This window comes from Cyprinus carpio, chromosome B3 (genome assembly GCF_018340385.1).
Source record: "Cyprinus carpio isolate SPL01 chromosome B3, ASM1834038v1, whole genome shotgun sequence".
Lineage (NCBI taxonomy): Eukaryota > Metazoa > Chordata > Actinopteri > Cypriniformes > Cyprinidae > Cyprinus > Cyprinus carpio.
The window spans coordinates 1,634,273-1,651,050 of NC_056599.1; the positions used below are offsets into that span (position 1 = coordinate 1,634,273).

General features: G+C 36.2%; 2 protein-coding genes and 1 non-coding gene across 4 annotated transcripts; all 3 read left to right on the forward strand.

Annotated features, from left to right (window-relative positions):
* The first annotated feature begins 219 nt into the window (after positions 1-219).
* Positions 220-6,215, forward strand: pick1 (protein interacting with prkca 1). Of its 2 annotated transcripts, none has more exons than XM_019112623.2 (13): positions 220-390; positions 563-682; positions 990-1,101; positions 1,479-1,607; positions 2,363-2,429; positions 2,536-2,625; positions 2,815-2,868; positions 2,952-3,014; positions 3,277-3,410; positions 4,276-4,368; positions 4,485-4,535; positions 5,034-5,178; positions 5,263-6,215. In XM_019112623.2, the coding sequence occupies exons 2-13, from the start codon at positions 642-644 to the stop codon at positions 5,508-5,510; spliced, it is 1,227 nt and encodes a 408-aa protein (XP_018968168.1). In that variant the 5' UTR covers positions 220-390; positions 563-641; the 3' UTR covers positions 5,511-6,215. The 2 variants fall into 2 exon arrangements, with proteins under 2 accessions (XP_018968168.1, XP_042575371.1); XM_042719437.1 differs by having other exon boundaries at positions 569-682.
* A 616-nt stretch (positions 6,216-6,831) lies between these two features.
* On the forward strand, positions 6,832-6,904 carry trnar-ccu. Its single transcript has one exon. It is a non-coding gene; the product is annotated as a tRNA-Arg (tRNA).
* On the forward strand, positions 6,845-16,659 carry plbd1a (phospholipase B domain containing 1a). The gene is made up of 11 exons (XM_019112622.2): positions 6,845-7,188; positions 8,239-8,461; positions 9,442-9,525; positions 9,679-9,817; positions 10,820-10,960; positions 11,033-11,177; positions 12,232-12,432; positions 12,904-13,044; positions 13,152-13,337; positions 14,874-14,980; positions 15,053-16,659. The coding sequence occupies exons 1-11, from the start codon at positions 7,125-7,127 to the stop codon at positions 15,227-15,229; spliced, it is 1,608 nt and encodes a 535-aa protein (XP_018968167.1). The 5' UTR covers positions 6,845-7,124; the 3' UTR covers positions 15,230-16,659.
* Positions 16,660-16,778: the final 119 nt, after the last annotated feature.

Genomic DNA, 16,778 nt, shown 5'->3' on the forward strand with positions numbered 1-16,778 from the left:
AGTAACTTCAAAACAGGGGTAAAAATCAAAAATCAAGTTTAAGCTAAAACAATTTTTAATGTAGATCATGTTCGTTACTTTCATATAATTGGCAAAGTTCCAGCGTCCTATAATTAATCTGGCTGGACAAATAAAAAACTTTCAAGTCATTTTTTCTCGAACGAGAGTCTCACTCCAGTCCAGCAGGAGGCAGAAATGCGCTTTTTATGATGATTTTCCTGTCACAGAGAGAAAAAAAGAAGAAAAAAAAAAAACATCCTGCAGATTGGTGTTCAGATGCAGCAGCTTAATGTTTATCGAATTATCTTCATAACTCAAAACTAAAACATTATTTTAATATGTTCACGTGTTAAGAGCATCTTGACACTTCAGCTGTTCGTCAACAGAACGGTAAGAGACACACCTGCGTTATTAATCCGCATAACACCTGTCGCTAAGTCATAATAATAACAATAACAATGACAGTAATAATAACGAGCAGCTTTAAAAGTGAATATGTCTCAGAGTGTGATGTTGGTACAGATTATTTAAAGTTGGTTTTATTAATGCTGCTGTATTTCAGTAATAGAGTTCACCATCTGAATGAATGAATGAAGAGAGTTTGATCGTCAGATCCACATTAAACACGATCAGAGCTGATAATGTTCACAGACATGGACTATGAGCTCGAGGAGGACAAACTGTGAGTAGCACGAACATCATCCATCAATAACAAGCAGAACGGTAATATTCATTTGTTTACATGATGTCACATCCTGTGAGGTTTGTAAAGCGGGGAGGAAATAGACAGTCACACTTATAAATGTCTGAATAGCATTGCATGTTATACACTAGTGTGTAAATGCAATAGAAATAAATTGAATCTAACAGAAAGAATGCAGAGCAAGCAATCCAAGCAGAACATTGAGGCATCGTTGTGTGATGAGATGAGTGTGTGTGTCTTCATTGACAGTCATGTGTGTGTGATTTTGTGCTGTGTTTGTGTCCAGTGGGATTCCCACAGTTCCTGGAACAGTGACTCTGAAGAAAGACTCACAGAACCTGATTGGGATCAGTATTGGGGGCGGAGCTCAGTTCTGTCCCTGTCTCTACATCGTACAGGTCAAACACTCACACCCCATCATCATCATCATCATCATCCTGTCAATCACTGTGTCGCATTCAATGATGATTGTGTCTTATAAAAGCTATAGAATCTTCTTGTGTTTATAAGGCCAGATGCATCTGATTTTTATTTGTGTGGTTTATATCGTTGCATACATTTAGAGTGCATTTCAGTAGGAAAGTTTCTGAAGAGTTGAGAATCTTAAAAATGTTCATACACACAAATTTGGCGTGTGCATATTTAGTGAATGATACCCAGCATCCGGTTCTCATGTTAAAGTGTTCAGGAAAAGGCTTCAGTCTATCATGAAATACTCTTTCCATTACTCCTTTTATTAACTGAAGCTCATTTGAGGTGATTTTTGTGTGCTCAGGTGTTTGATAACACCCCGGCCACTCTGGACGGCACTCTGGCCGCCGGCGATGAGATCACAGGAGTCAACGGCAAACCGGTGAAAGGAAAGACTAAAGTAGAGGTGGCCAAGATGATCCAAGCAGTGCAGGTACAACATCTAAAACAGTTTATTCCTATAGCGATTTTCACTGATTCAAAGTTTTGTAATGTTAATGTTTCTGATGTCTTTATAGTCACGTTGAGCAGGTTAGAGCTGGATGAAAGAAGAGTTTATATTAGCAGACGATTTTAACAACAACAATCACACAACTCTGCACTTATTTGACATGATTTTAAGCGATTATTGACGCATAACAGTGTTTAAATTTTTAAGTAATCAGTCGATATCAGTTCAATCATTCTATCTTTGGAAATTTCTTCAGATTTTGTCGTGATGTAGTTGAAACTGTTATCATTTTTACATTTTGATTGACTTAAAGCTGCAATTTTGTCAACTTGATTGATTCAAATTCGACATTTAGAAAAGGAAAAAGGAAAGATCAAACTATAATGCTTAACAGTATTGTTAAGTATTACATTTGTTTATCTTTCGTTTGTTGCACTTAAAACATATTGCATGTTAATTTAGTGAATTTCTACTTTCCTTTGAGTTTTACAGTGTTAAATGTAGGTCTTTAATATGAATAATTTCATATGACAGTCTGAACTGAAGTCAAACATCACAAGAGTGACATTATCTGTATATCAACATGACTCTGAAATAATACTGTGACTGATATATCGTCAAAGTGAATAATATCTTATCTCAGATGCTTGTTTGTGTAAAGATCACATGATCTAGACTGGTAATTGTTTTGTAACTGAAAGGTTTATAGTAAGGATGAATGTGTTTGTGATCTGCAGGGTGAAGTCGTGATCCAGTATAACAAACTGCAGGCTGACCCGAAGCAGGGCAAATCTCTGGATATTGGTAAAAATGACCAAACTGTGCCAGCTTTGTGTGTTTGAAGGGATGCAGAAGTGTGTTTCTCTCTGATGAAGTAGCTCGTGTGTGTGTGTGTGTTTGTGTGTGTCAGTGCTGAAGAAGGTGAAGCATCGTCTGGTGGAGAACATGAGTTCAGGAACCGCAGACGCTCTGGGACTCAGCAGAGCCATTCTGTGCAACGGTCAGATCATATCCTCTGTTTAACCACTAATGCTAAACAACTACAGTACTCAGAAATACAGCACTATGAATTATTTTTTCACCTTGCACTAATGAGAACAAGTTCTGTTGCATGACGCAATCTGTGCTTGATGTGTGGATGTAATGTGTGTGTCATGAGAAATCAAGCGTGTGTGTGTTTGTGTTGTAGATGGTCTGGTGAAGAGGCTGGAGGAGCTGGAGAAAACCGCTGAACTTTATAAAGGTGATTCATTCGTACTGTTACTGCATTAAACCAGTGACTGAGAGAGTTTACTCTGGACATAATCTGTGTTTGTGTGTGTTTAGGACTGATGGAGCACACGAAGAGACTGTTGAGAGCTTTCTATGAGCTCTCGCAGACTCACAGAGGTACAGTAGATTTCATCTTTATTCATCATATGATTCGGTATAGGCTGCTATAAAGAGTTTCTCCTGCTGAAAGTTCATTTTATTGACAAAAAACCTGGTTTGTTTTCAGAATAGACTGGTAAAACATCCCTTTTGAGAGTCTAGTTACACACACACACACTAATAACATCAGGCTGTTTGGTAGAATAATGCAAGCTCTGACCAACAAAACACTCCATAAAAGCATCAGATGTGTGTTAAAATGTTTGTTTTTCTCTTTCAGCGTTTGGCGACGTGTTTTCCGTCATCGGTGTCCGTGAGCCGCAGGCCGCCGCCAGTGAAGCCTTCGTGAAGTTTGCTGAAGCTCATCGAAACATGGAGAAGTTCGGCATCCAGCTGCTGAAGACCATCAAACCCGTAAGACAGCAGATCTGAACGAGTTTGCATTCTTACGATGAGATTAACTGTGTAGAGTAACTGTGACATGCAGAAATTAAATATAACATATATGATGTAGTGCTGTCAAACGATTAATCGCGATTAATCGCATCCGAAATAAATGTTTTTGTTTACGTAATATGTGTGTATACTGTGTATATTTATTATGTATATATAAATACACACATGTGCATGTATATATTTAAGAAAAACATATTGTTTATACATTAAATGTATTTATATATAATATCAATTATATGAATATAAATGTATACATGTAAATATTTTCAAAATAATATATACTGTATGTGTCTGTATTTACATATATACACATAATAAATATACACAGACAGTACACATACATATATTATGTAAACAAAAACTTTTATTTTAAAAGCGATTTAGGGATTAATCGTGATTAATCGTTTGACAGCACTACTATGATGTGAAACAACTAAAAGTAACCTAAATAAAAACATTACAATAAGCAAAAAATAAATAAAAAATGTTTACTAAAAGTTATGTTTAACTGTATGTGACCATTAACTGTTGTCAGAGAGACAGACAGACAAATTTGTTGTTAAATGATATATTTAACTTAAGATATTAACTTAAAATCTCAGGGGCACTTAAAAATGATTATTTTAGCTCAAAGTGTTTTGGCTGATGAGAACGTCCAGAAATCCCTGATCTATACAGTGTTTAGAATGTAGAGTAACTGAAACATGCATAAGAAACATTATTTATGGTGGAGAACAGTTGAAAACAGTGTGAACCCTTGTGTAAAGATCATATAATGAGACAAATCTAATAAATAATAGAATGCTGTCTGTTTGTCTGTCAGATGCTGCATGATCTGAACACGTATCTGCACAAAGCAATTCCTGACACCAAACTCACCATCCGCAAATACCTGGACGTCAAGTTTGAGTACCTGGTATGAGATAGGCCAGAAGATTCACTCATCCTTGTCTACTGAATTGAGATTACATTAACAGGGGGATTTTGAGAGCGTTTATGTTGAAGTTGATTGATGTGTGTTTGTTTATCCAGTCGTACTGTCTAAAGGTGAAGGAGATGGATGATGAAGAGTACAGCTGCATCGTAAGTTCACTCAGTCTCTCCACTCATCATTTACTCATTAACTAACCAATAGTCCAACTGTCTAAATCACCAGAGAAATCAGCTCAAGGTCATTTGACTTTTAATACACTGTTACTGATTAAACCTCCTTAACCTGTTTACTGATAGTAATGAGTGTTTTGGAGGTGGAGGATCTGTTTCAGTGTTGAACTTTGACCCTGATACAGGTATTTGACCCTGAGACCAATTTTTTTTTTTTTTTTTTTTTTTACTGTAAATCATGTGCAAATGATTATACAGAAAGTATAAAAGTTAAAATGCTGCAACCCTTCTATACATAAATGCATATTGCGTAATATTCCATATAACATGTTTAGTATGTATTGTTGTATACTAACTAAAACCAGGTTTTACTATATATATATTAATGTTAATTATGTGATAATGAGTGATTAAAAAAGTAGTAATAATAAGATATGCTTGCTTGCTTATTTAACCCTCTGTGTTTGTGTGTTTCAGGCGTTAGGAGACCCGTTGTACCGCGTCAGCACCGGTAACTACGAATACCGCTTGATTCTTCGCTGTCGACAGGAGGCTCGCGCTCGATTCGCCAAGATGCGCAAAGACGTTCTGGAGAAAATCGAACTCCTGGACCAGAAACATGGTTTGTTCAGTTGAGAAGAAACGCATCAGAAAGCATCACATGATCTGTTTTACAGCGGTTTAACCCTTTCCATTCTCCCTTCAGTCCAGGATATCGTGTTCCAGCTGCAGCGCTTCGTCTCAGGGATGTCGCGCTATTACGACGACTGCTACGCCGTGCTGAAAGAGGCCGACGTGTTCCCCATCGAGGTGGATCTGTCCCGAACCATGATCAACTACAGCGGACAGAGACTCTCATACGAGGACGAGGAGGAGGAAGAGACGAGCAGAGGAAGAGAGGAAGACGCTCTACAGTTTGAGAACGGAGCCGAGAAACTCGTCGACGACGAGTGAGTGAGCGAACGGATGAACGAACGAGTCAATTATCAGATGAAATTATAAATCAATCAGTGAAGGGAAAGTATCTCATTGTGACAGAAAGAATACAGATGAGAGAGTATGTTCAGTGCAAGATGATTGATAAATAATATGAATAACAGCAGTATATATTACATATTTATAAATGATATTTAATATTAAATTTCTATATTTATAAACTACACTTTCAAATCACTGGTCAGACAGAAACGGAATCACTGGTTGCCGTGTTACATACTTCAGAATAGAATGTTACGTTTGGTTACTATGGTGACAGAATTTAAACTTTTAATCAAACATTCTTTTTTTCGAGTCTTTGCACTCTGTTTCAGAACATTTCAAATGAACGGGACCTGAAGTTGAGTTGTCTGTGGTTTTACTCTTCTGTGCCTTTGAAACACTAGATGAATGTCTTTAAGCTCCAATGATCTGAACATTTTAGGGTGTGTTTTTTTTTTTTTTTTTTTTTTTTTTTTTTTTTTTGGGGTGTTTGGGTTTATTTAATTTAACTCAGCTGTGTAATTGAGGTTTATGTACGTCCTAGTAAGATTAAATGTCTTGAAGGTTAGAAAAAAAGTTTGATGAAGAAAAACGCTTGTGAAACCTGCTATGTGTGAGTAAAAATGTAAATCAAACTTGTTTTATGGGCTTTCTCATTAAACGTCTTGAGTTTCAGGAATATTTGTGGTGTTTTCCATCTTCTTTCGTCTCAGTGATGCATGCCTGCATGATGAGCAGAAGCTCAGAACTGACTTCTCGTATTAACACTATTAGTTACACTTATATTATTAATGGGTTAAAACCATAGACTGTATAAAACAGGTTAAAACACTACACCCTTCATGAGCCAAATGAGCTGTACATGCTTTTTTTTTATTTATGTTGTTTTATTATTATTATCAGGCTTTGATTTGTTTTAACTTTGTATTCGAATAAAAGAAAATTAAACTAATTTAATCCTTTTAAAAAAAATAATAACACTTGTTTTAAGGGTGTAACTAGTTTACTTTTCATTTAACTAATTTAAATTCAATCGGTCACTAGTTCATATTTTCATTCGCCATTTTAGTGCTATGAAAACTTACAAGTATGATCATAAAAACAAAGTTTTAACCTCCAAAAAAAGTGTTCATGTACACAGTTTATTTTCAACTAGCATATTGGTAGTTTAATAACATAATTTATTAAACTAGCGACTTCGCTTCCGCGTCGAGCAGCAGCAGCAGTCACGTGATGCCTCACTGGAGTCTGATTGGATGCCTTTATAAGCGTCTCCGCCCAGATTGTGGTATCATCCGCCCCAGTGGCCTAATGGATAAGGCACTGGCCTCCTAAGCCAGGGATTGTGGGTTCGAGTCCCATCTGGGGTGAAGCTCGCTTTTCTTTCTTCGATGTGTGTCGGTGTTTAATGTCTCATTCAGTGTGTGTCAGTCGCGTCTTATAAGCGTAGATTCACGTTATCTCGTGTGTATCCCTGAGGATCTCTCCGGGATTTATGTGTGTTGTTTTGTCACAAGGAAGCTCTTTGCCAGCGGACTTCCCACTTTATTTTCAGTTTCTGCGCTGCATGTGACTGAACATCGACAAAACATGAAGAACGGCAGCATTTGTGCGTTATTTCTCGCGTGTTTTGCTGCAGCAGCGAGAAGCGACAGTAAGAAACTCGTTTAGTTTACCTTCACTTTCATAAAGCTTGTGTTGTTATATCGTGAAGTCAATGTTTTATAGGTTTAAATGGCCATATGTTAAGTGCAAATCCGCGTCTAGTCTCTTTAAAACACTTTGCTTTTGTGTTGCTCATAAGTGTGTTTTAAGTGAGTTAGAGAGGAATTGACAGACGCTGCAGGTTTGTCTATTATTATAATGATCATGTTCACGAGCAGACTGGAGAAGCACGTGATCCTGTAAACTCAGTCTGAAACCTGATATGTGACTGCAGTTACTTTACGGTTACTTAACACTGAGATCAAACTGAGGATATATTTAACCCACAGAATGTTATTGATGGAATAGCAATGCACAAAAATAAAATCAAAAAAGGAATTGTATGAATGAATGAATGAACTATGCATTTGCAGACGCTTTTATCCGAAGCAACATACACAAGATTTATTTAAAGTAATGTTTTTGCCTTCTATTTGAAGTAGCCATATGAAAAATTGAGAAAACTTTAATGTGCAAATGTATGCATCATAGCATAAAGTTTATTTGTTAACATTATCTATTTTAGTAAACATTTACTAACAAAGAAAAAATACTTTTAAATTATTTATTAATCAGTTAATTTCAGCATTCAGTAATACATTATTAAAATAAAAAATATTTTAGTATCTGTTAATATTTAATTATATAAATGTGTGTGTGTGTATAACCTTTGTTTTTTTATAAATATATAAAAATATATTGAAAAATATAAAAAAAAATATATTGAAAACAGACTTACTGTGTTTTATTATTTTATAGCTTTTATTTAAAATGCACTTAATGAATGTAGATTCACTTAAAGGTTGTCTGGAATAAAATATTAGATTTTGAGTATTAATTTCATATTTCACATCCTGAAAAAAGTTCCTCTTGTGGTTAAAATGGCATACAGTATTTTTAAGGAAGTAGCAGACGCCCACATGAGTCATAAGAATCACAACATTATTTATGTGCTTCATTTTCATATAATGTTGTGTGTTTCTGTGTGTGTTTAATCCAGAGCTGCTGAAGGCCACGGCGTACTGGGACTCGACCCAAAAGGCCGTTCTGCTGAAGCAGGGTGTCCTGGACCTGCAGGGCGATGCGTACGGTTATTATAACGACACGCTGTCGTCGACGGGTTGGGGCGTGCTGGAGATTCGATCCGGATACGGACAGACGGCGGAGCCGGACGACGTCACCATGTTCCTGGCGGGATATCTGGAGGGTTTCCTTACTGCACCGTGAGTGTCTGTAACACCAGACCATCTTCATCTTCTCAAGCCTTCATGCCTTCAACAACCTTTTTCATTTAAATGTAGTGAAAGTCAATCGCTTCCTAATTTGTATTCCAAAAACCATATCCTGCAACCTTATTGTTTCCTGTTTCTGTGAAGTGCACTTTTTTTTTTTTTTTTGCACTAAAAATGGTCAGTTAATTCAGTTATTCATGATCATTTAACACCTCCTTTCTGACCCTAAAACTGACCTTGACCTTTCACACACTGAGTCCGAAATTTTAATATTTTTCATTTTTTCGCATTCATGATACTTTCCAATAAAAATGCTTGCTATGGATGTGAAAACGCAGAGAATCGAACCAGATCCATTTTTTTTTTCTGACGGACAAAAGTTTTGGAGGCAGTGTGTAAACATGATTTACACAACATAATGTATTTATTTTTTAACATGCAAAAATTTCTGACAATAATTTCGACTCCAGTGTGCAATGACTTTTACTGTTAAACAGACTGTTTATGCTACAATCACACCTAGTCAGTCTATGTAAATATATGACTGTGTTTATGTAAATGAGCCCTCGGGGGATTGGCAAGCCTTTTTGTTTTTTCTTGAGTTTGATATGAGTTGAGACAAGTCAAATTAAGAAGAATAACTCACTAAAATGACTGGAAATAAAATTACAATTTTTTTTTTTTTTAAATAAAAACTAAACTAATAAAAATTACAAAAACACTAAAATAAAATTAATAACAGCTATATAGACATTTAAAAATACAAATTAATGACAGGAAAATTACTAAAAATTAAATATATATATTTTTTTAAGTATATAAATAAATATTGTATATTATATATAATAGTGTAAAATTATGTAACTATTAGTTATAGTGATAATATAAAATAATATAGCATTTAAATAATACTAATAATGTATTTTTATGAGTGAGTAATAATAGTGACTATTGTATTATGTGTGTTTCAGGCAGATTTTTGATCATTACACCAACATGTACCCGCAGCTGATCAAGAATCCCAAAACGCTGGTGGCCGTGAAGCGCTTCATGGCGTGAGTGACGCTCCTCTGTGTGTGTGTGTGTGTGTGTGTGCGTGTGTGTGTGTGTGTGTGTGTGTGTGTGTGTGTGTGTGTGTTCATCAGCGTTTGTTTTCTCCAGACAGGACGTGTTGATGGTGTGTGTGTGTGTGTGTGTATGTGTTGCAGTAAGCAGGACGACTGGTCTCGGAGTCAGGTGAAGCGTAACACCACTGATCCTCTGTGGATTCACACGGGTCTGATTCTGGCGCAGCTGGACGGACTGCAGGCCGGAGTCACCGACTGGGCCAAACAACACGGGAGGACGGTGAGACGAGGAAGAGCAGCTCATCTTCACATACTTTTCTCTTAGTTTTTGTCTGTTTTATTAGGGCTGCATTTCTTTTATTTTTTTCCTATTTCCTACTTTATAGATCTCTTTAATATCTACAGTAAAATATATTTACTCTATTTCCTTAATTTTTTTTTTCACATATTTTACTTAAAAATTACATATCTTAAAAGAGTCTCTTTCCTTTATTTTCCTTATTTATTTAAATAAAAATGAGTTAAACTTTGAAAAACAGTTTCTACAGGTCAGATTTTTCCTCTTTAGATGTATTTGTTTTATTAAGTACATCTTAAATATCTTAAAAGAGTTTTTGTTATATTAAGTCTCTGTTTCCTTTATTTTTCATATTTCTTATTTTAAAAAGGACTTAATCATCTAAAAAGGATTTGTTTCCTTTATTTGGCTTATTTCTCACTTTAAAAGTTACATCTAAAAGTTTTATTTGTTTTATTCAGGCTCAATTTCCCTTTTGTATCTTTCTTACTATAAAAGAGTTAAACGGTTAAAAAGTACTCTATTGTTCTTTTACTAAGGATCTATTTTTCTTTTCCTCCTATTTCTTTAAAAGTGACACAAACGTTTAGGAAGAGTTCTTATTTGATTTATGAAGGCTCTGCTTCATTTATTTTACCTATTCATTACTTAAAATTACTTAAACATCTTAAAAGAATTCCATTTGTATTATTATGGGTTGGTTTAAGGTTTTATTTTTTTATTTTTTGTAAGTTTTTACTAAAAGTCATTTAAACGTAACAACATTTAATTGTCTTATTTCTTACATTAAAAACAGCATAAACACTTAAAAAGAGTTTCACTAGATTATGTGTAAAAACAATATCAAGTTTATTTAAGTGAAGGTTTGTTAGGACTAGTCGGTGTGTTTGTGTTTGTATCTTGTCTCTCATGTTAAATCATGTTGGCATCTGTTGAAGCTGAAGCTGGTTTTGATCAGATGTTTACTCGTGTGTATCGCTGTAGCCTTTGTCCCAGTTTGCCATTCAGTTCCTGAATGCGGTCGGTGATCTGCTGGATCTGATCCCCGCGCTGGTTCCCGGCATGACTTCCAGCTTGAAGCAGTATAAAGCTCCTCCGATGGGCCACTGCTCTGCGCTCATAAAGGTACCAGACATCGTGATAACTGACATCAGAAGACAGTGGATGTGATGGTTTCTCATCTGTGGTGTGTTTCAGATGTTGCCTGGCTTTGAGAACCTGTTGTTCGCTCACTCCAGCTGGTACACATACGCTGCCACCATGCGCATCTACAAACACTGGGACTTCAGACTGAATGAGCCGCATACGGCCACCGGAAAACTCTCCTTCAGCAGCTACCCTGGTATACACATTCATTCATTCATTCATTCATTCATTCATTCATTCATTCATTCATTCATTCATTCATTCATTCACTTACTCATTCACTTACTAAATCATTCATGCATTCACTCACTGTCACTAATTTAATACATTGAGTCGTTAGGTCATTCATTTGCTCATTCATACATTAGTTCCTTAACTCACTCGCTCACTCATTCATTCACTCACTCATTCATTCTCTTGCTTATTCATTCATTCGCTTATTTATTCACTCATTAATTTGCTTGCTTGCTCATTCATTCATTCATTCACTCACTCATTTTCTCACTTATTCATTCACTCACTTACTCACTAACTCATTCATTCACTCACTCACGCATTCATTCATTCATTCTCTTGCTCACTCCATTCACTCACTCACTCACTCACTCATTCTCTTACTTATTCATTCATTTATTCACTTACTCACTCATTCATTCTCTCACTTTTTCATTCACTTGCTTATTCATTCACTCACTCATTCATATGCTTACTCGTTCACTCACTCGCTCTCTTATTCATTCACTTGCTCATTCATTTGCTTATTTATTCCCTCATTCATTCTCTTTTAATTCACTCATTCGCTTAATTACTCATACATTCACTCACTCACTCACTCAGCAATTGTCTCACTCAATTATTTGCTCAGTCATTCATTCACTAACTCATTCATTCATCACCCACTTGCTTACTCAATTATTAATTTGCTCACTCAAGTATTTGCTTATTCATTTATTCACTTGCTCATTCATTCACTCACTCACACACTAATTTTTTTCACGCACACATTCATTCATTCTTTCGTTCACTCATTATTTAATTCACTCACACACACACACACTCACACACACACACTCACACATTCCACTCTTTTTTTTTAGTTATTTTTAATGTACTGGTTTTAAAGTAGTAGGGCAGCTTTGTGTGGTATAATTTTTTAATATTGAAATCATATATTTGTAAAGTAGCATGCAGTGTGTAGAGTGTAGCTTCTGCAGTATGTGAATGGCTGATGTCTGTGAGTGTGTGTTCAGGGTTCCTGGTGTCTCTGGATGATTTCTATCTGCTGGGCAGTGATCTAATGATGACTCAGACCACCAATAACGTCTTCAACACCTCGCTGTTCTCCTACATCACTCCTGCCAGCCTGTTCTCCTGGCAGAGGGTTCGACTGGCACACGCACTGGCAAAAACTGGAGAGCAGTGGGCCAAAACCTTCTCCAGATACAACTCTGGTCAGAAATCAACATACACTGATTTTCAGTTTCTAATGAAGCTACTAATCAGCTGACGTTTGATTTGTGTTTTTGGCTTTTGTGACTGTTCGGTCTGGACTGTGTTTGCTCTGGTGCTGTCAACCAATTAATCACATCCAGAAAAAAAGTTTTTGTTTACATAATATATATGTGTGTACTATGTATATTTATCATGTGTATATATTAATACAAACACATGCATGCATATGTTTAAGAAAAAAAAAATGTTATGTTTATATATTAAATATATATAATATAAATTATATGAATACAAATATATACATGTAAATTCCTGTTGTTGTTTGTTTTTAGATATGTTCATGTATGTGTATATACACAGTACACATATTATGTAAACAAACATTATTTTGGATGCGATTAATCGCTTGAGAGCACTAGTTTGCTCGGTCACGAGGGTTTCTCTGATCCTGTGCTGTATCTGTCTCTCAGGGACGTATAATAACCAGTACATGGTTGTGGACCGGAGTAAAGTGCATCTGGGTAGCAGTCTAGAGGATGGAGCGCTGACTGTAGTCGAGCAGATCCCGGGACTGGTGGAGTATTCAGACCAGACGCAGACGCTGCGCAGAGGTCAGACTGCAGTAGACTTCACTTTCATTTTAGTTTTGACTGTGGGGTGAAATGAAACCAGGACATGTTTGTACATCTACTACTGTGGTAACTGTGTGCATCTGCAGGTTACTGGCCTTCCTACAATGTGCCGTTCCACCGCAAGATCTACGATCTGAGCGGATACGAGGAGATGTGGAAGAAGTATGGTGAGGACTTCTCATACGACCTTTGCCCTCGCGCCAAGATCTTCCGCCGTGACCAGTCGTCCGTCAGCGACCTGAACTCCCTCAAACACATCATGAGATACAACGGTAAATAACAGTCGCAACATTTACTAACTCCTGATGATGTCACTACTAGACTTCATTTCTTTGTTACCAAATAAAAAAAAAATTATAACCATTCTTAAAGAAAAAAAATTAGATGACCAAGGCTAGCCACACACTAGGTGATTTTAAGACTGATTTTAAGCCTGATATGCACCCCTGGACGATCGTGGGGTGTGGCCCAATTTGAGGCTTGTAGTAAGCAATTTATTTTTGTCAGAAAAAATCCTCTATTGTGTGGTGTCATTAAGATTATGTAACTTTTCCCGATCGAGACGGAGCATCCCTGAACTCAAATCGTAAATATTCATGTTTGATATTTAGTCTTGACCGGGCTGCCTCTGATCAGGGGCGCCGCTACGGTTTCTGGGCCCCCTGGAAACCATATTCTCTCGGGTGTGGTAGAAATCACGAATGCAGTACAGATCACATTCCTCTTGGTAAATCACGAGTAGAAATCCCCCTCAGTAGAAATCGCGAGTGTGTTACCCTTGGTAGAAAACGCGTTTCCCCCTTGGGGGGATCCACTCCATCATCGGGCTCTTAGAATCATCCAAACCGAGTCCCCAGTCTTCGTGAGATCTTGTGTCACTGTGTCACTCTGGTGTGGTCTTCTAATCGTTTAGTGTGTATGTTCAGACGATTATAAGGCTAAAAATCGGTTGAAACTCTCTTCATGTCTGTGGTCTCCCATGGTTTTAAAATCAGTTAAGATTTGAAAATCGTCTAGTGTGAAGCCAGCCTAACTTGTAAGACTGGTCTAAACCTTTTACGCAACCGGCGTATGATTTAAGATTTATTCACACACACACACACACACACACACACATAAATAAATATATATTATCCAGTGTCATCTTTCTTTGTTTTTTAATGTCTATAGCATTTTTTCTTTCCAGTTAGAATTTATTTTCATATTCAAAGTTAAACTAAATGAAAATGAGAAAAGATGCAAATAAAATTAAATATTAAAAAGTCTTTTCTTTTTTGGTGTATTTTCCAATTTCATTTTCTTCTGTTTTTTTTGTTTTGTATTTTTTTTTCTCTTATTTTGTCTATAGGTTTTTCCGTCTATGTCTATTTTTTTATTGTTATGTTATTTTAGTTATGTAATTTCTTAATGGTATTCATTTATTTTTATTTTATTTTAGTTATTTTACTACAAGTTAAATAAAATAAAATTGAGAAATGTTGCCTTTGCAGTTCGCTGAAATTAAATAAGTTCAGGTAATTTGAATATTTTACTTCAGTTAACATTTATTTTGTTTTTACTTTATTTTATTTTGCTTTGTTACCGACAATAATGCTAGTTGTATTTACTATAAATTGAATTTATTATAACTTACAATTCACAATAAAATATGATTTAAGTTTCTACAGAAATGAATAAAAGTTGTAAAAACAATGCATAAATATAAATATAGTTACTATATTTTGGTTCATTTAGTCTTTAAATATCACACAGTAAAAGTCATTATTTTACTGTTTGTATAATGAATCATCTTGTCAATCTGTCCTCAGATTATAAGAGTGACCCGTACTCGCAGGGCGACCCGTGTAAGTCCATCTGCTGTCGTAACGACCTGCAGGAGAAACAAGCCAGTCCCGGAGGATGTTACGACACCAAGGTCAGCTGACTGCCTGTCATAAACCAATCAGATTGAGTCTCAGCTCCTGATGCTCTGTTGCTCTCCGGTCAGGTGACAGATCTGCACTTGGCTCAGGAGTTCGTAGCGGAGGCGGTGAACGGCCCGACCACAGATGGAGGGCTTCCCGTCTTCTCCTGGGGGGCGTTCAACAGCACGTCCCATCAGGGTCTTCCTGCGAAATACAACTTCAGCTTCGTCCTGATGCAGCCGCAGCTCTTCCGCCCCTGAGGATCATGGGATTTCACATCTGATTCTCTGTTAGATATCTGCACTAAAACCAATCTGAACCCTTGAATCTGTTGAATCGCTGTGTTTTTTTGTTTTTTGAGCCATAAAATCAGCGTTAAACTCTACAGCTGCCATTTGACAATCAGTCCAGGACAGTTTACATCTCTTTTGATTGACTGATAGATTGAGTAAATCGTAATGCTTTAGTACTCGTTTCAACCACAAAAGGTAAAAAAAACATTAGTTGGTAAATTATTGGCATAAATAAAAAAAATAAAAAATAACAAAAACTTGAAATTGATATACTCAAGTCAAAATGATGTACTAAGTCAAAAATGACATACTAAGGTGTAATTATGTGGTAAAACGTCGAAATTTTAAAACAATAATTTGAAATTGAGATAACAGGTCAAAATGTACACAATAAGTCATACTTTTGAGGTAGAAATTATGACATACTGAGCTGAAATTGAGATACTATTCAGTATTCATCTCATAATTATGATGTTTTAATTCTGACTTTTTAACTTCATAAATATGACTTGTCATTTTTTTCCTGACACTTCACCTCAGGAATGTTACTATGGGTTTCCATAAATTACTGCAACACAGAGCATGTTAAAGTGCCCCTATTATGGATTTTTGAAAATTACTTTTCATGCAGTGTGTAATACGGCTCTAAGTGAACGAAAACATCCTGAAAGTGCACCGTGTATAAAGTTATTGCCTTTCACAAGAAAGAGTCGACTCTGAATCATTGAAACGAGTCGTTTTAAAACGAATCCCAAGCCGTTTCATGTCTGCCCACTTGTTGGTCTGAATGAAAAAACTAATTAATTCTTTGCCACTAGGTGCCGCTTTTGGAGCGGTAAAAACAGCTGTTTCCCCGGTAACACTGTACACTTCCTGTTTGTATACAGTGTATGTACACTACACAAACAGCACTGCACTCACAAACGCTGCTTTATCAGGCATTACATGCATGATGTAATGAAAATGAGACCAATCGGTTGGGAGTCGTTGAGCAAGTGAGGTAAAAATAAATGCATATTATAAGAAAATGAAAGTATTTTTTGACCATGCATGCATTTCAACCTGTACGGGACTCCCAAAACCAAAATATGAACCTTTCAGTACCCATAATAGGGGCACTTTAAAACGAGGACGTCAGTATCGTCGTAATTTTGATGGTAATGAACAACACAAACAGAAAAACAAAGTTTCTGATGTAAATGTCAGCGACAGGAATGTCTTGTTTGACGAGTCCGTCGCTGTGATATTTCTTTGCTGTATTTTCAGATTTCTTCTCTCAGGGAAGGTGACTCAGAAGTGCCTTTGTTTGTATTCGAGTGTCTTTTACCTTCAGCTTTGAATGTCTGTGAGCATTGCTGTCAATCAGGATGTTTGTAATCTGTGCCGTGTGATTTTTTTTAATTTTTTTTTCTCTTTGATTTGACCAATGAATGAATGAACAAGCCTCATTTCTCAGTCTTGAGTGTTTTTGTTGGACACTGGACACCACTCTCAGTAACAGCTGCAAATGTGTATA

Coding starts and splice junctions, on each gene's coding strand:
- pick1 (XM_019112623.2), top strand. CDS start 642: ATGTTCACAGACATGGACTATGAGCTCGAGGAGGACAAACT. Junction 1,102..1,478: donor CCTGTCTCTACATCGTACAG/GTCAAACACTCA, acceptor TTGTGTGCTCAG/GTGTTTGATAACACCCCGGC. Junction 5,179..5,262: donor ACTCCTGGACCAGAAACATG/GTTTGTTCAGTT, acceptor TTCTCCCTTCAG/TCCAGGATATCGTGTTCCAG.
- plbd1a (XM_019112622.2), top strand. CDS start 7,125: ATGAAGAACGGCAGCATTTGTGCGTTATTTCTCGCGTGTTTTGCTGCA. Junction 9,818..10,819: donor CCAAACAACACGGGAGGACG/GTGAGACGAGGA, acceptor GTATCGCTGTAG/CCTTTGTCCCAGTTTGCCAT. Junction 13,045..13,151: donor GACGCAGACGCTGCGCAGAG/GTCAGACTGCAG, acceptor GTGCATCTGCAG/GTTACTGGCCTTCCTACAAT.